This window comes from Heliconius melpomene, chromosome 5 (genome assembly GCF_056956725.1).
Source record: "Heliconius melpomene rosina isolate 202511_hmr_F chromosome 5, ASM5695672v1, whole genome shotgun sequence".
Lineage (NCBI taxonomy): Eukaryota > Metazoa > Arthropoda > Insecta > Lepidoptera > Nymphalidae > Heliconius > Heliconius melpomene.
Window position 1 is genome coordinate 2132159 of NC_140393.1, and position 24899 is coordinate 2157057.

General features: G+C 34.3%; 2 protein-coding genes across 2 annotated transcripts in view; both read right to left on the reverse strand.

Annotated features, from left to right (window-relative positions):
- Positions 1–1097, reverse strand: part of cutlet (chromosome transmission fidelity protein 18 homolog) — a 32384-nt gene extending 31287 nt beyond the window's left edge. The window contains exons 1-3 of the mRNA XM_085185956.1: positions 972–1097; positions 668–813; positions 36–468 (exon numbers count right to left, since the gene is read on the reverse strand). Of these exons, the coding sequence (XP_085042082.1) occupies positions 36–468; positions 668–755 (521 nt within the window). The 5' untranslated portion in view covers positions 756–813; positions 972–1097. The remainder of the gene's footprint in view (positions 1–35; positions 469–667; positions 814–971) is intronic.
- Positions 1098–1796: 699 nt separating this feature from the next.
- Positions 1797–18250, reverse strand: Cdk5alpha (Cdk5 activator-like protein). Its single transcript, XM_085185957.1, has 2 exons — positions 17547–18250; positions 1797–4624 (listed from the first exon to the last, which is right to left on the reverse strand). The coding sequence occupies exons 1-2, from the start codon at positions 18195–18197 to the stop codon at positions 4244–4246; spliced, it is 1032 nt and encodes a 343-aa protein (XP_085042083.1). The 5' UTR covers positions 18198–18250; the 3' UTR covers positions 1797–4243.
- Between the last annotated feature and the right edge of the window lie 6649 nt (positions 18251–24899).

The window sequence follows — 24899 nt, forward strand, 5'->3', positions numbered from 1 at the left end:
TTATAATATATACAAAATAAAATAAAATTACAAACTTAGGAGCATTATATGTGATATTATCCTTTGCATTATAATTGGATTTCTTTTCTTGAAAACTTCTAGCAGAAGGTTCATTTAATATCTGTTTTAACTTTCTTCCTTCTATAATCTTGTATATTAAATCCATGTCATTCTCTTCTTCGGTTTTTTGTCTTTTACTTGGTAGTTCAATATTATCAAAATCTAAATCATTAATATCTCCAAATAATTCCTCAACAGTTCTTTTATTAGATACATTAGGGGTAGGAACATCATCCAGTGCTTGTAAACTGGGTGTCAAACTTATTGAAGTTTCATTATTATGAACTGAAGAAACTTCTATATTTGTAGTTTGATCAAGAGAAGGTACATTTTTAGCAACAGGACTTGAAAAATCAAGACTTCTTTTCGCTTGAAATGATTTTTTAACCCTTCCTCCTGTATTTTGACCTGGGAATTAGTGATTAACATTTTAATATAGTAACTTGTAGCTCAGCTGTAAAGTTATGGTCACCTTTCTTTTATTATTTTATAAAAAAAAATCTAAGTAATCTTTACCCAAATCTTGACAATCTGATAACGACAAACAATCTGTTTACATAGCTTAGTAATGATATAAAATAGATAGTTTTTAAACCATTTAAAATACCTGAATCATCTTCAATTTCACGTAATAAATCCAAATCATCAGAATACATAAGTTCGTATTCTTCATCAGGATCCGGATATTCACTCATTTTGTCGTTTTATTAAACTTCTGCACTTATTTTACAATAAAGGAATTACTGTAACCTTCTAAAAATATTATATTAAAAATCAGATCAATAATAAATTAAGTATATACTTTAGTGATAAAACTACATTCAATAAAGTTAAAATTATTTATTATATATATAAAAAAATAAATAAATAAAAACACAAATACAAAACAAATTAATAAAAATCCAAAATACCGCCAAGATTTGACACTGACTCTGACTTTGATAGCTGTCAAATAAATAGATTATTAAAAAGGCCTAGTCCTTTATGATAGTAGGCATGAGGTAGACAGGTAAAGCGTGTTGATCATCCTCCTTCTATCCGGCGCCTTCTATACCTTTCTTTCTAAATTCTAAGCAAAATGTTGTAGTTGTAGCCCATCAATTCCTCGCCGCAAAACCTTGCTATATTTTTTATTTTATTTACTTAATAGTTTCCTTAAATTTACCAACATTCCTCACGCTTTTCATTGCTTTCCATCTAATCCATTGTATTGTACACCATATTATAAGGCTTTGGTTCACTCACCTTATATCAACAGATTTTGATTTGACCAAGGTGATGCTGACACCAATACAATATTTCAAGATATAATTGAATTTAGTTAAATTATCTGATTGTCTTTACTAACGCATTGAAGCTTTATAACAATAATTGTGTTGGTACAGCATGTTGGATCCCAAAAATCAAAATTATTAGTTTTAATGAAGGTAGGAACTAGAAGCAAAATTGTAATTTTCGTTTAGAAACTTGTTTTTATATTCATATACCTTCCGTACTAAGTGGTAAATGTGTTCTTCGCTTTTGATGTTAATTTAAAAAATATATCGTTAAGTTGCGCCACTCAACAATGCGTCCAGAATTCAGCGGAAAATGAGGAACGGAATGTCTTAACACTAGTAGCTCTGTCTATCCTGCTGTGTGCAGATTTCAGCGTAAAGCTAATTTAATTTCAATTTTTAATTAAGTACTCATAATTTTAAAAAATAATTTTAAGGACAGTAAATAAAACACAGCAATTGTATATACGAAACTTTTTTTAATAATAAGGTATATTTACAGTAGGTTAATTAACAAACGTGAGTTACATGAATAATAATAATAATTAGAAGAGGTACCATAATTTTATTACCATCAGTGTTGCACTCCCACACTTCCAAATTTATTACACTTAAAAAGAGATCTTGGGATCTTAATGAACTTCAGGACTTACATTACATATATAATAATTAATTATTACAACTGGAATGTACACATAATTACTTATTCTATGTTCGAATCTGTGTCAACAATAATATACGGAAAAAAATTAGGCTGACTCGGGTATGTTATCAATTCATCCTAATAAAAAAAATATCAATGTGTATACACTAAATTAAAACTATTTGAAATAAAAATTCAAACATTCATTATTTTGTAAGACGGCATCAATTTTGTTGTTAATTCTAGATAAAGATACAATTTTTATACCACAAGTTATAAAGATCTTACTTTTAATTTAATTTTAATCGTAATCTTTGCCACAAACAATAAGAAATATAAAAAATAAATGTAACATAACAGTATTTTAACATTAACAAAAGTAATAAATTCAAATAACATCACAGACATCTACTTTACCCGAACTTTAATGAGTATGGAATATTTTTTTTTGAGATTCAATTTTATCAATAAATACTTTCTATCCTTACGACGTTCACTTGACTAAACATTTTCCTTACACTAAGACACTCGGTGCTACTAAAAACCTATTTAAGAATTTTTGCTTTCAAATCAAATATGTATAAATAAATTCGTCCTGTTATTTTATTTTCATAAGTAAGGTAGTAATCTTTTCAAATTTTTATATTTTTTTTCTTGATATATTAAAACTTCAGGACTTCTTCTTTTTTTTTCATAAATTTATATCTGCATTGTCCAAATTATCAAATCAATAAATATCATAATGGTGAAAGTTGATAATTATTTGTAGAATTTTTAAAAATATGACGTGGTATTGTTTTTTTTTATTTTTAAAGTGTAATAACAAATATTTTTTTTGTAAATTACACTTTAGATACACGAGCGACGTGAAATTTTGTATTTTAATTATTCATTTAATTTGTTTAAAAAATTATATGCTAGCAGTGAATTATGTAACGAAACCTTACACTACGCCTGTGTTACATAACTTGTAGCAAGACGTAGTCTAGCCCTTCTTATGAGCTATAATTAACTCTTATCTATATAATTTGTTCTTGCCCACTTTTTTTTGCTATTGCATAAAAACTACATAATTACCATATCAAAAAGCGAGCTTCATTACAAATATTTATAAATTAATTTTAAGCAATATAGATTTGACAAATATTCTAATATTTATTTTCGCCATGCTAGTTTCACTATTAAAATATGTGTTAAGAAAAATCATAGATTTAGACCGAGTGTCACTCAGGCGTATTAAATACCTGCCGTCATTTGTCTAAGCTAGTCTAATATTTAGGACTTATTTAATTTTACTCGTTATTACTGTACAAAACGCTTGCTCGTCCGCAATATTTTACCTATTTTTTATATTATATATTTCCTTGCCTTGCATTCCGCTTTGAGCCGGCCATTCGTACGTACACATTGTAGAAGGGTTCACCGGAGATACAGACAGATACACGTCCGTGCCACCGTAGTATTGCATCCTCCCGCCTGCCAGGCATTTCGCTATTATCATCTAACTATATGGCTTTTATCATTCACTACATTACGAACTCTTAACTTACTAACTAACCACTGCGCTATTGGACTAGAACGCCGCTATGAGTCAGCAGCTGAAAATTAACAATATCAGACAATTACCTACATTAACACAGACACAGAAAATACATCGTAGACTATCCGACGTGGTCTTTCCACAAATGAATGTTTGTCTTTGAAACGAGCTATTTCCAATCGTGCGAGAGGAAGCAGTCTTCAGTATCCATCAGCTCGATATTATATAAGGACAATATTGGTATACATATCAGGTCATAGTATATTATGACTCTTGTCTTGTTTTTCGTGTAAAATTGTGTTATTATCACATGCTAAAATCTATGGAATACGCCTGTACGCCATCTTGCATTGGCTGCTGTCTAACAAAAAGCCTTGGTCAATCACGTATTTTTCTGCTGAGCGAAATAATTTAAATAATTTATGTCTTTGATAATTTTTGGCTCTAAGTATGTAACATAAGATGATTCTTAAACGCAATTTTTATGTAACATTCAAAGAATTATAAAGGAAGAACAATCAGATGCTTTTTTGCTCAGACTATCAAACGATCACACATTATCCTAATTTATTTATCCAATTTCCTCCTAAATTACCTATAAGTTTGATTAGTCGTCCATTTTATAATCGACGATTGACCAAGGGCTTCTGTAGATAAAAGCCGGCATCAAACACGACTAGGGCGGTCAGTCAGTGCTAGCCTGAGCACAGCGACCTCTGTGTGTCAGGCAGCCGTCAGGGCGTGAGGAGGGGCCGGGGCGGGGTGGGGCGGCGCCGGCGGGGGGCTGTCGACCACCCCGCACGCCTTCAGCTCTGTGAACACCTCAGTGAAGAAACCAGGCTCGGAGTTGATTCTTAACATGTTAAAGGACAGTCTGTCGACTATGAGAAGGCATCGATCCCAAAACTTGTCTTTCGAGTCTTCAACTAAGAAAGGTTTGAGAGGGTAGGATATCTCGTTGCCCATGTAGGAGTAGGAGAGGTAGAGACAGGTGAGGACCACTGCCTGCAGCTCCTGCGGACGCGCTATCCGCTCCCCGTCGACCAGCTCTCGCACCAGCATGTACACGAAAACTACATTCGCTGGGTTGATGAACGCCACGTCCTGTAATGAGACAATTTTACCGTTAAAACAAAAACTTTGGCCAAAAAAAACATACATAAGTATTAAGTAGAGGAAGAATAACTACAAAATAAGTCTCCTTCTAATCAAAAAAATTAAAATTACATTAAAATAAATAAATCAGCTTCACGCTGTATCCCGCACACAGCAGGGTAGGCACAGGGAACCAAGTATCAAGAAACTCCGTTCCCCACATTCTGACGAATTCTGGAGGCATTGCGTGTTGAGTGGCATAATTCAACACCTCGCTTTGCCTTGACACGAGAGCAAATATAAACGTAAATAAATATTTCACTTCCTCGAGTGGGGATCGAACCCACAACCATCACGTTACAGTCACAACCTAGTGCCACTGAGCCACGACGGCCTCCTATCCACTTTTATATTAGCTTTACAAATGTCATATCTTGTCATACATTCCGTAATAATAACTGATGACCTTGAAGTGACCTATATGTTGATATCGATCGATATGGTAATTGCATTATAACGACACGTGTCACTTGGCCTAAGAATTTCTTTTACTTCAGTTGGATTGTCTTCACATGACTTCACTAAGTTATGTTCTAATTCTACATACAAAGACATGAGAATTAGACCAGTTGTGAATACAGAAAAATACTGTAACATTTTCCAACTAGCACTGAAGACTACGTAAAAACTAATATTTCTAAATTACCCCTAGTAACTTTCATCTTGATCTTTCTTGATCTGAAATTTACATTACACAGAGATGCAAATTCCATGTTGCCAATTCCAATACTAGGTAATATTCTTTGAAATGACGGAAACCAAAAGAAATTCTACCAAGAGGCTGTAATTAAAATTACAGCTTTTATAGGAGATTTTTAAACAGTCTTTCTCAGTTCTAACTTAGGCTCGTATTTATAAATCGCTCTCAAGTTTGATCTTGAGATACCGTTTTCATTCATAAATGTAATTCTTAAATATGATTTTCAAATTGTAGAGCGGCTTATAATAATCCTAATTTGAATTTACTCTAAACCTGACCTCGTCCTATCTACTTCATTAGAATAACTAAAACTAATATATTAAATATTTCATTTGCTCGAATGGGAATCGAATCCGCAATCTGTCGCGTTAGTGCCCCTATAACACGCTACACACACACACACACGCACACACAAACGCACACACACACGCACACTGGCCCCAACACACTATTCCTATTTCATGGAAACGTCAAAATGTGTAAATAATATTGTAGGCTTATACTTTCCTATTTAAATACGTGAATCACCAAATTTAAGTATCGATTGAGGCTTAAAATAGTTTAGTTAATTGCCAGCGAGGGTTCTAACGCTTCAAAAACACAATGAATTGTGTTCAATAAATTAAGGGAGAATATTTAAAAAAGGTAGAAAGTTTCAAATTTATCACTTTTTAAGTGGTTTTATAAATACCTTATTTCTACATAAGTCATATTAAGTTTTCCAATATTTTTTTCACGGGGCCGTCATGGCGTCATGTAAACGCGACGGTTATAATTGGGTTCCCACTCGGATTAATTAAATGTTTATTTTTTCATTTCCTCGCTCTGGTAACGAGGCATAGCGCGGCGTTAAGTTCCACGTATGCAACACGTAATGCCTTAAGAGTAACGGAAAGTGGGTAACGGAAGTGTCTTAATGGAGAACAGACTGAGAGATGATGCTAAAACAACAAATAAAATAAAAAATTGCTGCTTAAATATATATTGTCATAAGATAAAATAGTTCAGCACGTGAATATGAAAGCAATTATCATTTTTTAAGGTTAACATTTGATTTCGTTAAGTGCACTAATTTCTAGGGAATAATCAAATTGAAACTTTTCAAACGCCATGTTTTTTTAAATAAAAATAGCTGTCATCATTCTTTTTCCTCGGGTATCTTAATTTACTTAAAATAGACAGAGTTTATTTAGAAAATCAACATTTCATTTAAAATCGAGCTTTACTTAAAAAGGAGATTATAATTAGACATGCTCTTATCGATCCAATATGGTTTTGTAACAAAATAAGTACATTTTAAAATGTAGCTTTACGCTGCATTCTGCACACAGTAGGGTAAGCAGAGGGAACATAGTGTCGAGACACTCCGTTCTCTATTTCCCACCGAATTCTGGAAGCATTGCGTGTCGAGTGGCAGAACTCTCCACCAAAATATAGACGTCGAATATCAATATGTTATTATATAAAAAAGAACACTAACAACTAACCTGTAATAAATTTTAAAGTTAGTTCACAACACTGTAAAGGCTTCCACGGGAGCAAAATAAAATGAAAAAATACGCATTGCGGTGCTGAAGTTCCCGTAATGAGCAGTAGTTGTTTTCTCTGTTCGAATTGGAACTTTTTTTTGATGAGAGGTTTTTTAATTTAATTATTTTTTCAGCTTTACGCTGTTTCCCGAATATAGAGCAGGGTAGGCAGAGGGATTCTTGTGTTAAGGCACTCTGCTTTACACTTTCAACCAAATACTGGAGACAATGCATGGCGGAATTAAATGCCGGACTAATGCCTTGACATCAGAGCAAAGAAATAAAAATATTAAATGTTTCATTGAGAAGCCGATTCCATTCATAAATCACCTTTTAATTAATACAGCATCTCAAGTTCACCCTCAAGATCGATCTTAGAGTTGAGAGCGATTTAAAAATACGGGCCTAAGATTATTCTCTAAAATTCCTTCAGGAATACCATCACATCACCATCACCAAATCACACCATACAGAGCCAGACGTAGTAGTTGAAGTAGTTATTTATTAAATTATACAATATAATTTAAATTATTTGTAATATAATATTCTAGTCTCTCCTATTAGTTTTTGATAGTGTAATATAATATAAGTAATAAGTATTCCTACAAAAACAGAAGTAGAGTGAAACAAACACAAACATATTACGTAATGTTGACTCTGGCTGTCGGAGGCCGGGGGTCGATGAGAAACCCCTCATTTCGAATTTCCCAACTCCGAGCTTGCCTAATGTAAACAAAGGAAGCTTTGCAAGGATTCGCTTAGATAAGGAAAACGATACTTATATAAATAGGAAAAAAAGAGTTTTTATACATTTTTGAATGTATATACCGAGGCCAGTCTCTGGTGTCGAGATACGAATAAAGCCACTCATCACGTAATGCTTCCAGAATTAGACGGAAAGTGGTGAGCGAAGTGTTTTAGCACTAGGCTTCCCTGATACATGTGACATCGTGAAACTGAAACAAATTGAATATACTTAATAGCAATTGAATATTTTCCTTTTTAATGAGAGTATATCTACATACAAATGCAACCTTATATAATACATTGTTAATCTATTGAATGTACGACGTAATTGTATAATCCATTTTTACAGTACGAATAAAGTACAGACTTAATTATAGAATTACATAATTATAGAGCTAATGCTTCAATAATGCATAGTAAAGCAAAACAATTATTGTAATAAATTGGAAAACCAATATATCACAGGAGGTTCTCGTGGCACATTGGTATAGTATTAACACTATTAGGACAATGGTTGTGTATTCGATGCCCACTGGGGGGAATGAGCTATTTTCATTTCCCTACTAAGTGTACAAAGTGGAGCGTCAAGTTCCTCTACTCAACACACTATGTCCCGAGTGCGTTCATTTCTTACATCAGATTCATCAATATTCGAATATACAAAGTGAATGTAAACAAACATAAAAAAAAAATTACAGTCGAACTTATAACCTCCTTTTGTTACAGAAGTCGGTTAAAAAACCATTATTATATAAAAACATTATACTTCATACGTCAAAACAGCAACTTTCATAAACAAAATAACAACAACAATTATTATATTGATTATCATCCCGCATTTCTTTAATGGCTTCCTCTAACCCCTCTCCCTCTCTCCCTCTCCCTCCACTCCAATCCACGTAGCGTTATCGATCTGCCTCCGTTCCATCCATATTGAATGAACGCACGAGGGTGAAGAATGTGCTATCACCCTGAGTACCTCATGCTGTAAGTCTTGGAACATTTGGAGAATTAACGTTATGGTGCTCATAAAATATGGGTTCGTATTCCGTGGGTACATAAGTTATGAGTAACATAGCTTTTTTTATTAGCAAAGCAAGGAGGATTTTTCCGGAATATCTTTGGATTTTTTTGGTAAATTATTGTTATTTGTACGCTTACGATTATATGGTGTTTAAGAATTCATTCATCATGTTAACTACTAGTTTTTCTATTTTCTTACTTAAAAATGTATAACAAAGTGTTCAGAGTACAGAAAAATCCTTATTTATCTGCAAATATTTACTTTTAACTCGCTTTTATCAGGTCCAGCTGAAACCAACTACGTGAGTAAGAAAATCAAAAAATCTGACCTAGAACCACTTTTATTGTATCCTTATTAATCGTATTTCTACATTTACTTACAAAAAAGATATGGCCATTTATATCACAAAAAAACGCGTATTTCGACGTTCTCCAGAGGAAATCGAACGAGGAAATTAAGATAAAATAAATATTTGATTTCCTCGAGTGGGAATCGAATCCATGACACGTCGCGTTAACAATTGCACGCATTTTTCCCTGTGGCATGACTGAAATCTTAGAAATATCTTTTAAATATATACCACAACAGCACAGACGTTTTAAGGGCTGGTTATACTTACCAACGCTACCTACTTTTATTGATCTATTTTATTACATGTACCTTAACGATTGTACGACCTGATAAATTTTACGATATACCCTATATAGCTCGTTAAACTCTCATTGTTATATACTTGCTATATATTACCATACAATACTGTATATATGACGTGTCTATATTTATATATTGACACTATAGTTAGTGTCCGACTGTGTCGCGCGATGAGTGTAGGATCGATTTTCATTCGAAACAAAATATGGATTTGAAAAATGATAATAAAAATAAATTCATGCTTCTCTTTCTCTTATCTTCACGTTGTGTACCAGGGTATTACACATAGAAGGGTAGTCAGAGGAAACCTAGGAACCTAATGTTAAGGTACTCTGTTCCCCACTTTCCACCGAATTTTGGAGAAACTGATTGTTGAGTGGCCGAAGTCAACACCGCATTTTGTCTCGACACCAAAAGCAAAGAAATGAAAATATAAAATATTTTATTTCCTCGAATGGAGATCGAGCTCACAATCTGTAGCTTGTGCCCCTGCACTACGACTGGCCTCAAAATACTTATATTTCGTCTTAAATTATTAATAGTTAGATCATACTCTATTTTTTATTCTTTTAATAATAAAAAATGACAAAACGTATGTTTCATGTCATCTACAGGACATCGTTATCGTTTGGGGGAAGAAAAAAGGAAAATAACTCCTGTCCTGGCCCCGAAAATGGAAAAGGCAGTTGATAAAAAGCAATTAAAATTGTCATCTTAATAACTTCTGGTATCTGAACGGTAAACGTTAATTACCATCTAATTGGACCGTCTATCTTGTCGTCTTGAACCTGGTAACCATATATATAAACTAAGTGATATCTTCATCTATAAACGAAACAAAAACTGAAGAAGAATTGGCGCAAGAGCAGCAGCGTGTGACTGTAGATGCGACGGCTGTGGGTTGAATCCTCATTCGAGAGAATGAAATATTTAATATCTTCATTTCCTCGCTCGGGTAACGAGGCAAAATGGGGTGTTGAGTTCCTTAAGGCTTTAGTGGAAAGTGAGGAACTGAAGTGTCTTAATGGGAATGGAGTGTCTTAGCACTAGGGTTTTCAGTCCCAGGTCTGTGTTTCCACACATACCCAGCTAGGAATCATATCCCTGGTGTAATTAAGTAAAGAAAGTACTGCCCCAAAACTAGGTTCCCTCTACCTATGCCAAGAAATGCAAGAGATATATGAAGTTGAAATATAAAATTTAGATTAAAAGAAAGTAGCTCTGCGTCTTTTATTTCTTTATTTTTCAATTCACCGTTGCCTATTACATCATGCAACTGCAGAATATCCGCATACTTCAGCATCTCTTGTGAGCATTCCATCTAGTTATCCAATTTAGTTAAATTATTTTTAGAATATAAATAAAATATATGTAAACCTAACTTTTTAAATATATGTATTAAAATTGCTATGTATTTGCAATTTATAGCGCAAGGGCAGAAGCGTACCTTAGTGGTACGCTACTACGCAATAGACTGGGGGTTCAATTCCCATTCGAGAAAATAAACCTTTTAATATATAGATATTTTACTAAAATTGTAATCATACATATATCATACTAGCATAAACTGCATAAACTCATCTAGGGTCTCATTTGGGGGCGTACCCTAACTGTCTGGAAAGTCGTTAAATTAATATAGCTATGTTAGCAATCGCCGCCTATGGCGTATTCGTATGCTAAGAGAAAAGAGGAAAACGACACTGTTTAATTAAAACGTAGCATACAAGAGTCTTACTATAACAATTCACTCTTATTATATACTAGCGGCCCGCTCGCGGTTTCACCCACGTAAACTATGTTATTATTAATTTCTGTCTCCATGACTACATCCTAGTGACGTCTATGCAAAATTTGAGACTCCTAGCATTTGTAGTAACGAAGTTTCATACAAACTTTCGACCCCAAAAACAACCTCTTAGAAGTCGAATATAGTAAATTCCCTCCTTAGCGAGCACCTACGTCCTATAAGTAACTCCTATGCAAAATTTCAGATTCCTAGCACATGTAGTTTCTGAGATTTCGTGATGAGTGAGTGACCTTTCGATTTTATATATATAGATACAGGTATGGGTATGTATATTGAAGTTGTATTTAATCCTAATTCAGATTAGTATATTGAAGTGTAAGCTATTACTGCAATTAGAACTAATCTCAGATATTATGGTAATAATATTAGACAATAAATACTAAATTAATGAAAATGGCAACCAAAATAAAAGAAAAATTAACAAAAAAAATCAGCTATTTTCCGAGCTACTTTAATTTAAATCTCATCAAATTTCGTCATAGTCACAATAATAAAAAATAAGTAAAAATAAAAAAAATACAGTCGAATTGATAACTTCGTTTTCTTACAGAAGTCGGTTAAAAAATAAGAAAACGGGAAAGCAGATCTAAGTGGTAGATATGTAGTAGGGAAAAGCCAAATATCATTATTCGGGCTATTCAATAAATAAGTGAAGCCGCTATTAAGAGCTCCACGTGTCAACCTAACTATTAAATTTCCATATCTAAATAAAGTCCTAGAAAATAGTTTATAATTTATATATTTTGGCACAATAACATTTCGATTGATTATTCCCCTATGTCCATACACTGTGCCAATATAAATATTATTCAAATATTTTTGATCTTTATTTATTGCTTTGTTTAGTATTTTTTCGTAAGTCTATTTTTAATATTATTGTGTATTAACTGCCTGTGAAAGCAAGTCGTATTTAGAAGTATAAAAAGTTTTTTTTATTTTAATAATTAATATAGTTTATTTATATAGTCGGCTCTTAACACTAGGTTCCCTCTGCTCACCTTGCTATTTGCGGCACACAGCAAAAAAACAAAAAATACTCTTTTACCAAATCGTAGTAACTACTAAGCTAGGCTAATTATTATCATTAGTGCCTTCTACCGTATACTCATAATATGCATATGCATGCATGCATACAAATGAAAAATTAAAAAAAAAACATTTCAAAGTAAAAGTGCATCTTTCTATGCCAGTAAAGCTTGTGAAGGGGAAAGCTAAATTTAAACTAGGACACCAGATTAAGTTCCTTTAAAGGACGCGTTTAGTGTACAGCCCTCTTCATTTTATGTTACTTTTTCATATAAATACAGTTCTACAATTTTGCATTTTTAAATACTTGTCAGTATGTCAAGCTTCACGTTATATAACTTAATCCTTCTAATATTATAAATGTGGAAGTTCATGAGGGTGAATGTTTGTTCTACTTTTAAGCAAAAACTACGGAACGGATCTTGCTTGTTTTATATAAAACTAGCGGACGCGCGCAGCTTCGCCTGCTTATTTGCACCCTTAGGGATGAATTCTAATAAACCGTGAAACACATGGCCAATGAAATATTTTTAAGTCTAAATTTCAAATTTTATAAAAATCGGTGTCGATTTAAAGATTTTTCCATACAAACTTTCAACCCCTTTCTGCACCCTTAGGGGGAGAATTCTAGAAAACGATGAAACACGTGTTCAATTAAATACTCTTAAAAATCTAAATTTCAAATTTTATAAAAATTGGTGCCGATTTAAATTTTGCTCCATACAAACTTTGAACCCCTATTTCACCCCTTTAGGGTTAAAATTTTTCAAAATCCCTTCTTAGTGGATGTCCAGATTACGAAAGTAAACTTTTGTCCAAATTCCACGTTTCTACCATCAGCGGTTACGGCTGTGCGTGCGTCTTACCTCAGTCAGTGAGGACAAGTCCTTTTATATATATAGACTAGCGGACGCGCGCATCTTCGCTAGCCTATTTAGGGGTGAATTCTAATAAACCATGAAACATGTGTTCAATGAAATATTTTTAAGAGTCGAAATTTCAAATTTTATAAAAATTGGTGACGATTTAAAAAAAACCTATACAAACTTTCAACCCCTTATTTGTACCCTTAAAGGGAGAATTCTAGAAAATGATGAAACACGTGTTCAATTAAATACTTTTAAAAATCTAAATTTCAAATTTTATAAAAATCGGTGCTGATTTAAATTTGTTTCCATACAAACTTTGAACCCCTATTTCACCCCTTTAGGGTTAAAATTTTTCAAAATCCCTTCTTAGTGGATGTCCAGATTACGAAAGTAAACTTTTGTCCAAATTTCTCGTTTCTACGCACAGCGGTTACGGCTGTGCATGCGTCTTACCTCAGTCAGTGAGGACAAGTCCTTTTATATATATAGATAGGGAAATGAAACGGATTTCCATTTCTCAAAGTTAAAATTTCAAGTTATAATCTATATATTAGTGTGAATATTGTATTTGTGGACGAGTGGACTTATAGATAATATTTGTACAATTATATTGTAGTCGGGAACAGATAAACTTACTTTTATTTTACTTTGTAATTATTTTTTGTAGCTTCACGCTGTATTCCGCATTTAGCAGGGTACGCAGAGGGAACCTAGGGACCTAGTCTGTCCTAGTCCATTCGCATTAAGATACCAAAGAAGAAAACTAAACTTCGATGAAATGAAAATATTAAATATTTCTTTTCTTGCCATCACTGACCTCTTTATTCGTGAAATTCATAATTTCCATCATTTGCATTTGGAACAAGATTTTTAAAATATCTAATCCTGATATCAGGGCACACGCCAGCGTGTCCAGCCAAGTTAAAAAGCTGGGAACGCGCAATGCATATTTTACATAAACCATTTCAAGTTACTTTTGAACCCTTTATAACTCGTAAGCCAATTAGTCTACATGCATGCAAATTTATTTCATTTTAGTTTGTGATGAGTATATATGTGGAGGCAGGATGGTACACAAATATAATATGAACATTAAATATGAAATATTAAGTTATACGAGGCACGGTCCTAGGGGGTGGGGGGGTCACAGGGTACATAACCCCCTCCCCCCCAAAATCGTCCATGTTAATTCAAAAAATCCATTTTTTTTTAAATAACATTAACAAGTAATTTACTCGACACATTATATTAGTGACCCCCATCCAAAATATTAGGCTGCGCTGCGACCGCGCCTGAGTTATAGATGACTTGACTACCCTGTTAGAGATACAGTGTGAAGTAAAAAAAAGGTAAGATAATAATATTATGCATGGATAAAAAACAAATTCAACTATTACTAAAATATAAAAGAAAATGAATTCTTATTTATCTTAAACGAATTGTTCGATTCTAGCTTGAATGACAAGAGTTATATTAAATAAGAAAGTACGTAGCCGCCCATCTCAATTTAATATTTATATTTTCGTATTTTCATATCTCCCACATCTTACAATGTAGATACAAAAAATGTATTAACGTTATACAATTTCGTTGTCTACTTATTTAATATTTTCTGATAAGTTGGATTAAAGGTTCCAACGCTACTTTTTAATTCATCAAACTTCAGCTTTATATATAACTAGTAATCGCCCGTGATTTTATTTCCTTGGACTTTAAGATGTTAAATGAAAAATCTCGTTTTTCCGGTTCCTTAGGCACTTCGAGAAATCTCTTCATCTCTTAGGGCTCTTATGCCCTTCCTAACCTTCCTTCCATTCTCTAACAAAAAAATTACATACATACATCATTCAGTTCGATACAACTTAATTGTGAAAATAGCAGGATCAAAAAAAGTACGGACGATTAAGGTCTGTGGCGTAAAAAAAAATATAAATATACTTATAAAAAATCTTACAGTTCTGTAGTTTCGTTCTGTCTGTGCGTTGTCTATCAGTGAGTAATAGAAGAGTTTTATATAATTATATAGAATATATATTTTTAAAACTAATAAATCTAAATTAAAACGTTCTATAAATAACTAACTAATTATTACTTAATAGCCCTCTACATTTAGAAGCACTATTTATTTTCAGAGCGCTGGGTACCAACAAATGAGGGCGTGAAATCGCTCTCGCTGCGGGTCTAGCTCCCCGCATAATGACTAGTACGTCAGCATCTCTATTGATGTACCTATTTTTTATACTTCTAGTTCATTTTTGTTTTTTTTTTAGCTTCACCATGTATCTCGCACATAGAACCTGGTAATTAAGAGTGAAGACACTTCCGTTCCCCACTTTCCGTGGAATTACTGGCGTCCGAGGCCTTGCTTTTTTGAGTACCGTCGTTGTACCTGGCGCTCCACGACAGGATCTCTTTATTCATGAAATTTATAACTTTCATCGTTTTGCATTTGAAACAAGATTTCCATAATATCTAATTGTGATATACTTTAAACGTAAAATGTGATAAACATTACACTGAGATCCCAGGCCCCCCAAATCTACGTTATTTTAGCAAAGTTGAAATCTTGGAGATTAATAGTCTAATATGTAGTTAAGACAATATACGGACTCACTAACTTGAAAGTGGGGCCCTTTGATAGGTTTAAAATTACGTAAATCTGGGGCCCTGGGATCTTGGGCTATATAGAAAAAAGTAGCTCTTTAAAAGTTTTCATATACAAAAAACTGTTAATAGTTAAATTTAATATGTATATAGAATATAGTATGCAAAACGTACGAAAACAAAAAAGCATATTTTTAAGTAATAAACAAATATTTTTACTGAAATCGAATCGAGGGTCAGTGTCACAGGTTCACTAACCCAAAGATAAATATCAACAAATGTTACCTTTGTGCAATGGAGGTTTTGAATATGCCTACGTCGTTGCCTTACCTTTTTCGCAAAGTTTCACGTTACATAGTATATAGACATATTAAAATTCCATATTTTAATGAAAATTTTAATATTAAAGGAATTTTATTGTGGCATAAATATTTACCAAATTTATTAATAGCGGATAAGGCACCCCTGTCTCCCCATACATTATATTATTATTTTTGTTTGAAGCTGATAAAACTCTATAAAATTTCCAATCCATGAAAAGATTCAAATCTTTCTTTTTTATTTTTTTAGTGAAAATATTCTAAAATTTTAAATATTTACCCTAAAAGTAAGGCTCTAAGTACTTAAATCATTTTTTCTTGCGTAAAATTTTTAAATTGATTACTTTTTTTAATGTTATTTATATTTACAGTTACTTTATATCGAAGCTAGAGCACTCCACGTCCTGCCAAGCTTATTTTGGTATTTTTTTTTCTAATATTTAGATGATTATTATGATTTAAGTTTGTACCATATAAAAGGAAAGTCGAGATTCATAACAATGCCTCACGCCCGTCTGGTTCGACAAAGCATGGCTTTATATGTACGCTACCCAACTCACAATGTTTATAATGGACGAAAAAGTTAGTTATTTCTAAGTTCCCCTTGTCTACGATAGAAATACTTGAAAATAACATAAAAATATATAAATATATAAGAATAACCCATAGACTACAAATTATGTAAACATTTTGTGTAACTTGGCTATAATATAACTATACCTACTAAAATATAAGTAAGCGAAGCCGCATTTGGATCGCTAGACTGGATTTAAAGTATTAATGTATGTAATTTTAGCTATATTAATTTCGTATTATATTAATATATAACAAAATTAATTTTCAACCATAAAAGGCAAGTTTGTATAAGCCTACGTCGAAAGTTTTCTTAATCTCTCGCGTTCACCCTGCGTGGGACGCGGCTTTCACCGCATAATTGCTACGACAATGTTCATGAAAAGGCGCAGGAATCCCTTTGGTTAAAATTTGACGAGCAAATTTTAGTTACATTATTAAGGTATCTAAGGAACTTTTTAAAATATTTTGTAATCAGTAAATACTTTACATGTTTTGCTAAACAGATGTTTATAGCCAAACACGAAGATTGTCTCTATAAATCGTACTTTCGAGTTATTTATATGTTTAATATTGTCGATTTTTCGATTTACTATTTGGTTAGATAAAACATGATATTAAATGAACTGATAGGAAGGACGGAGTGACTGACTTCTATGCTGTCTCAGCCTTCTTCGCAAAAAAAACATATATTGCTTATATTTTAAAGAGCACCCATTAATTATTTAACGCATTTTGTTAGTACATCCATGAAAAATCGCTGTATTTACTCATACGCCGTCTCTGAAGTTTTATTCGTGTGTCATAGACATGATGCAGTCGCGGCAGGCACTCGTACACTCACCTCTTACGTGTGCAACTCAGGAATACAATGCGCATAGGTACATTCTGCCCCATGTCTTTATTTTTTTTATAAATTTCCATTTAACAATAAACAGAGAATACAACAAAATAAATAAAATAACAAATATAAAACGTAAACAAAAATATTTAGTACACAAACAGTACAGCGCTAGGTTACCTGCCAACCCTGCAGGAGCAGCGAGCGGTCGACGGTGCGCAGCCACATGACGGCGTCGCCGGCCTGGAAGTCGCGCAGGCGGTGGCAGCGCGCGTGCAGGAACAGGCCCAGGCACTTGAGCAGCTCCGAGGTGGACGCCTGGATGACCGTCTTGCGCGGCGCCGGCAGCGGCAGCGGCAGCGTCAGCGGCGCCGGCGCGGGGTGCTTCTCGTAGCACACGTTGTTGTTGAGCGCGTTGGCGCGCGCGACCTCCGCGGCCGGGGCCGGCGCGCGCGCGTTCCTGTTGCGGTCGAGCGGCGCGTTGTCCGCCAGCGGCGCGCGGAACGCGGACACGCTCTTGCTCTTGCATTCCAACTTCTTCTTGTTGTTGTTGGCTGTCGAGAACCTCTTCCAGGAGAGCGCATTGATGAACAGCGAGTGCTTCTTCAGGTTCTTCTCCAGCGCGGTCTTCTCGGAGATGATCTTGGCGGCGTCGTCGAGCGTGGCGCGGCGCTCGTCGCGGTTCTTGGCATTGTTGAGGCGCTCGTAGGAGTAGGCCAGCGCGGCGCGGTCGGGCGGCGGCGCGGCGGCTGGCGGGCGCCGCTCGCGCGGGCTGAAGCTCAGCACGGTGCCCATGAGGCCCGCGCGCGTGGCTGCGCTAGGTGCCCGCATACATCGCGGCGCGTGTGCGGCGGGCGGCGGCGGCGGCCCGTGTGCGCGCCCCGCCCGCCTCCGCGGCCGCCGCGCCTGCGCGCCCCTATCGACCGGCGCGCGCCCAGCTGACCGCGGCCGCCGCCCGCCGCACCCGGCGCCCCCGCCCGCCCCCGGACTCAGTAAATCACGGAATTACCGATCGAGAATCCACTCGATACCAATTAAGCGCGTCCTATCGCCGGCCGAGCTGACGTCCAGAGCGACGACACCTCGAGCAGGTGTAGTTTGATACGATGGGCCAGCATTAGTTACATAACAATGCGGCAACCCCTCTCAGCCCACTCTCTTCCTATAATCGAATCTTTTCAATAGTTCTCCCGTAGTATTTTCGTCGTCAAAATTCCGCTGACATCCGCAACGCCTGACCTGAATACAATTTTCATTACAAAAAAGTATCGTTATTCCACGAACCCTAGAACCATTCGACTGCCGCAGCGCTCGTTGTTTATTTTAATTATTGCCATGCCAATTTTGGGTTCAATAAGTTTAGTACGTAAGAGTAAATTCAGATTTGTAACCATTATGAAATATGAGTGTCCATTTTAACATAACACTAACTGGAATTTTCTCTTCTCTTCTTCTTTAGAGTTTTATAATAAAAAAATCGCTTTATGCTGAAAAACATGTGTACCGACACATACACCTACTATTAATATTTATAAGAAACATGTCAATGAACAGTTCGTCGTTCGCTATATTCCGCAGTCCGCACGCACCGTCGCTTCCATCACGTCATATTATATTACCCCTACACAATTTCCATACACCTCGGTATTGGGACAGAACCAGACCCCTTCTGTAGGGGCCTGCGAGGGGACGCTAACTTGGTTTGCTAAATCAATATGACAGCTAATGAGTTGATTAAAATGTTGGCGTAAAATACTATTGTGTAACCTACCATTGATGAGGCCGTCATGGTGGAGAGCCACAAGGATGTAAGTGTAAAGCGACGGTAGTGGGTTCCATCCCCACTCGAGGGAATGAATTATTATTTATTAATATTTTCATTTCTTCGCTCTGGCATCAAGGCAAAAAGCCCGGCGTTGAGTTTATTTAACACGTAATGCCTCGAAAAATTCGCCGAAAAGTGGGGAACATGGTTCCTACCCTGCTGTGTGTTGGATAGAACGTAAAACTGACAGGACAAGAGAATTATTAAAAATGAAAATTCATAGACTTTACACAATTTGATAACAAAAATGTTACAAGACAAAAATATTGTTAAAAAAATATTCAGCTATGATTAGAAATTAATTAACGAAAAAATTACAACAGAACTATAAAAAAATGATTGAAAGAGGGGTGAACCGAAAAGACGGACGTGTCTATTGGTTGATTACGGTCGCGTGATATTTGCCTGCCAATAACTTCAACAATAGCATTTGAACATTTCCTATAACTGGTTAATTGTATTTAAAGTTATACCTACAGGTAAATGTTATGTCTAAATAGACATGATGGAGAAAATGGAGAAAATTCTCCATAAAACGAGCATACGATATAAGTAATTGACATTTCTGAAAATATTAATATTTTGTTTATAATAATAGTTTGTTGACTACAAATAGACATATTTTAAGAAACTAGTTTAGTGCACTTTAGTACCCTTTAGTTATTTTAATGAAGAAAATGTATTTTTGGATGCCAGTCGAAACGCAGACAGTTTTTTATGAGTCTATGTATATGTGTATGTATGTGTGTTCCTATCTGGTGTTGTAGGGACCAAATCCCTTGGCCAATTTGATGATTTTTACTGCAATTAATTTGTTTTCACCTTGCGAGTGTTACTTAACACATACCAGTAATTAAAATTCACCTTAGTTGATCATAAATAAAAATAAAATAAAATAAAATAAATAAAAATATAAGCCTAATATTTTATATTAGGCTTATATTTTTATTTTATGCCAATTTTTGTTTTATTTTTATAATATATTTTTTTATTAAAATTTGTCTATTTATATTGAAATCAATAATTTTAATCTATTTTTCGTAAAACGATAAGATAAACTTTCTTAACAACAATTATCAATGAAGCTTTGTTTAAAATAAAACACCGGGACTCAACCCAGCCAAATATTTATTTATCTATAAAATTTCGCCATTGTTTAAAGAAGTGAACTAAAAAAATAGCAGAAATATTTATTCTTATTTTCAAGTGAAAGAATAATACTTTTAGCGCGTCGCACTTAAAGCTCGTCACGAGATGAAAGGAGCTTCCATCGGCTTCAAGAGTTTAATATTACCTTCTTTAAAACTTTACAATTGACAGTTTGCAGTACAGACTCGTACTACGTGTGACAAAGCTGTTCTGTTGTCTTTTTTTTTATAAAATAACAAGTTGTATATATTTTTTCAGGAAAATTTTTTTTAGCGTGACGCTGTCATTCGCACATAGCAGTGTAGGTAGAGGGAACCTGGGAACCTGTAGTTGAGGTACTCCGTACCTCTATTCCCCTGCATTAAATTAGGCATAGGTACTCTTTACATCAGAGAATACAGAAATATCGCTAATTTTCCACCCGCGGTGAGTGGAAAGGCAGGTTGAGCAATTTATTCGGGCAATTTATTGCGTACATATGGAATTTAGATTTTTTAAAAATCAAAATGAAATAAATCAGCTTCACGCTGTATCCTGCACACAGCAGGGTAGGCAGAGGGAACCTAGTGTTAAGACACTCCGTTCCCCACTTTCTGTCGAATTCTGGAGGCATTGCGTGATGAGTGGAAGAACTCAACGCCGCGTTTTACCTCTACACCAGAGCATAAAAATGGAAGAATAAACGTAAATAAAAATTTCACTTCCTCGAGTGGGGATCGAACCTACAACCGTCGCGTTACAGTCACAACTTTGTGCCGCTGCGCCACGACAGCCTCATTTAAATTTTTTAAATGGCCAATATATCGAAAATGGTAAAATTTCAATTTATATTTGGTAAAAAAAGTTGCAAATTATAACCTATATCACCTGTATCAGTTTATTTATCCATTTACCAAACACCATGTATATACACTTCTTCACACATTTGAAATTGACACCCGCCTGACATATTACATACCTCCCTAATGGATTTCTATGACACAATATTAAGTAATTAATTAGAACAAACAAAACCTCTTTAGCTTTTGTTTCGAGTGTCCTTATCAATATAAAGTTTACTAGTTGATAGTAATTTCATACGTTATTAATATCAATATTAAGCTTTACATTGTACATATATTATTTATAATATCACATATGTTAAACATTTTGAAAATTTGTAATTTTTATTTTTAGGGTTCCGTAAATGAAACGGAAAAATTTTAACTTTTTATAAGGTCACTTAGTTGTGTGTCTGTTAAAAGCATTTATCCCAAGATTGAGTGGAGATTTAAGTTCCTTATTAAATGTTAAGGGAAACTTGTCAAAATACAATAGTTAAAACTGCAATTAAATCGTTTAAGCTGTTTCTTAGATAAGAGTGAACAAAGGCACAGACACGAAGAGGAATTGTTAAAAGTTATTATATTATATATATATTTGTTTATTTTCTATTACACCAATTAGAAGAATATATAGAAGTTTAATACAATACGTTATTATTATTTATGAACGAGTACATTCCCATTTCATATATATAGAGAACGCTAACATCGGCTTTTTTCTTTTTTCTCATTAACTGAAGTATTATTCGTATACATTATTATTCGTATATTTATAAAACTAGAACAATTTTTAACCTACAAAGACAAAAACAAATGGTTGCCAAGTTTGTTAAAAAGGCATGATATAGGAACATTTGTTACTATATTGTAAATAAGTAATTAAAACTACCAAAAGTTTCAAAATTAAATCAAGCCTAAAGAAATAGAAATAGTTTTAAAATATAAAACTAGAACGAAATTAACACGGGGGAGATATTGTCGAGAACTCTCTATCAACCAATACAAAGTGACCAGACATTGGAATAATAACCCTATATAATAAGTCTAACATCTCAGTTTGAGTTCATGATAATGCAATAATAATTACTCACGGTGCGTTCACCGTCCTCAAACGACTTTGAATGTTGAACTTTGAAAAATCGATTATATTGTTTACTTTTCATATTGAAACATTCATTAAGGTGTTTATTTGGAGTAAATGTGAAATTCTGATGAAAATTGCTGCTTCTTCCGGCGAGATATTTCCATTGCCTTTGTGTTGTATTACAATTCTCAGCTTTAATTTTACCGAATATTTTGAACTGCGTTTGTTTAACAGTTTAATATTAATTCTATATGTTTTCTTATGAGTAATTACTTACAGTCATAATATTAATTATTTAAGCATGCTGCACGCCACCCGAGGCAATATTATCCGAAGCTGTACCACCTGGTTGCCTGGTTCAGTTTCACAACCAGACGAGTTTTCACGTAATTATGATATAGAACTTTTCAAGGTGCGGATAAACAAATCTCTTTTAGCTGACAACGCATCGATAGCTTCTCCTAATGCCTGCAGAATTCGATGGAAAGTGGAAAGCGGAGTGACTTAACACTAGGCTCCCTCTGCCTATACTGTTCCGCAAACAGCATAAATACGGGAAGTTCAAAAAATAACTTCAACTAACTTTCAGTAAATAATAAGAACCTACGAAATATCTACGCCGTAGCATATACTCAAAATATTTTCTTTTATCTAAAAATAGATTAAAATTTCAATTCTTTTTTCATTGAAATATAAAAGAAAAGAAACTAAAACAACCGTTGTATACCCATGTCTCACATTAATTTATAATATTCCATAAAAAAGTAACTATATAAGTTAACTTGGCCAATGTTACCATAAAACTTTTTATAGCAATATGCAGTTGGCAGCACTGTAGCGCATTCGGAATAAATCTAATTCGGCACGGTGGTATTTCCCCTGCTGATCAAACAAAGTGTCCCGTCGAGTTCCACCACCCATCACGCTATATCCTTTTAAAGGTTCCCTACTCTACTCTTCCTACCCTCTAACATGCCAAAGTAAAAATATATGCAGAAAAGAATTTTTTTTTAATTTCACCCCTGTCCCTGACCGAAATACTATTTTAATTTCATTTCAACCCTTAAACTTTGGTACCTGTGGTAGTATGAGGTCAAGCGCTAGTTGTATGTAAATATAGCTTAAAATAGTTCTATACAAGTCTTGGAACTTTCGCTATTGTGTACGATATACCCAATTATGCCCTCGTTCTTTGTTTCTGTAAGGACTTAATGATAGTATTTAAAATTCTATGACGTAATGTTTGTTGTGCGAACGAAATTGTAATTTGTGGTCAGTAGAAAAAAAACTATTATATTATTAATTAATATAATATTTGTGTAATTGTATGTGTGTATTTTTTTAGGGATCTTGGAAACTTAGTGTTAACATGTTTTGTTCTCATTAGGACACTTCCCTTCTCCACTTTAAGCTGAATCTGGGATGCACTGAGTGTTGAGTGATGAAACTCAACGCAACGCCGCGCCGCTTTGCCTCGTTTCAAAGAAAATGGAAATATTTAATATTTCATTTCCTCAAATGGAAATCGAACCCACAAACAGTCTGGTTTACACTCAGTCGCACACTTGTGCCCCTATGCTACGACCGACTTTAAGTTTCGTAGCAAAGCTAACAGTCATTAGTTCGATCCTATAAACAATAAAGCCAAATTTAGGTGCGGTGGTTTCCGTTCATAAAAATCTAATTTCATTAACTGCGCGATGATCGTTATAATTGCTTATATTAAAAGCTTTTATTTAACTTGCAATGTATGTATGTGGGTTCGGGTGAAATCTTAGAGCTCAATTTTGAAGTAGATATCGTCAACCGATTGAGCTGAAATTTTGTATACACGTTTACTTTGGATGACAATGCACGATAAAATATGTGACGTCATTCTAAATGTAATATGGTGAATCATGCAAGATGGCGGAATTGTTATTTTTAATGCACTTCTATAATATGGGTATCAAATGAAAGGGCTTCTTGAGAGCAATTTGGGAAATAATGTGACATCTTTCTAAATCCAATATGGGGGACCATCCAAGATGAACGAGTAGTTATTATTTTTGCAATTCTGCAATATGGATATCAAATGAAAGGACTCGTTGAGAGCAACTCGAAAAATAATGTGACGTCACTCTAAGTCCCATAAGAAGGATATTGAAGATAGCCGAGTATCTATTTGGTCTACTTCTACAATATAGATATTAAATGAAATGGGTCGTTGACCGTAACTCTAAAAATAATGTGACGTTATACTAAATCCAATATGGCGGAACATCTAAGATGGCGGAATAGTTATTATTTATACACTTCTGCAATATGGGTATCAAATGAAAGATCTTGCCGAGAACAATTAGAAAAATAATATGACATCACTTGAAATCCAATAGAATTGACACGATTCAAGTTTTTTGTGCTTTCATATAATGAAAGGTATGTTCGTACGATTGAGCTGAAATTTTGTAAACACGTTTGGTTTGGATGACAATGCACGATAAGGTTTGTGACTTCATTCTAAATCCAATATGGCGAACCATCCAAAGTAACAGAATAGTTATTTTTGATGCACTTGTACATTACGGGTATCAAATGAAAGGGCTTCTTAAGAGCAACTTGAAAAATGATGTGACGTCATTCTAAATCTAATAAGGCGGATCATCCAAGAT

Bases quoted from the DNA above. Each gene is read 5' to 3' on its own strand.
- Cdk5alpha (XM_085185957.1), bottom strand. From the start codon at position 18,197: ATGCGGGCACCTAGCGCAGCCACGCGCGCGGGCCTCATGGGCACCGTG. The intron at 4,625-17,546 runs GTAACCTAGCGC...GTCTCATTACAG, and splicing joins TGCTCCTGCAGGGTTGGCAG to GACGTGGCGTTCATCAACCC.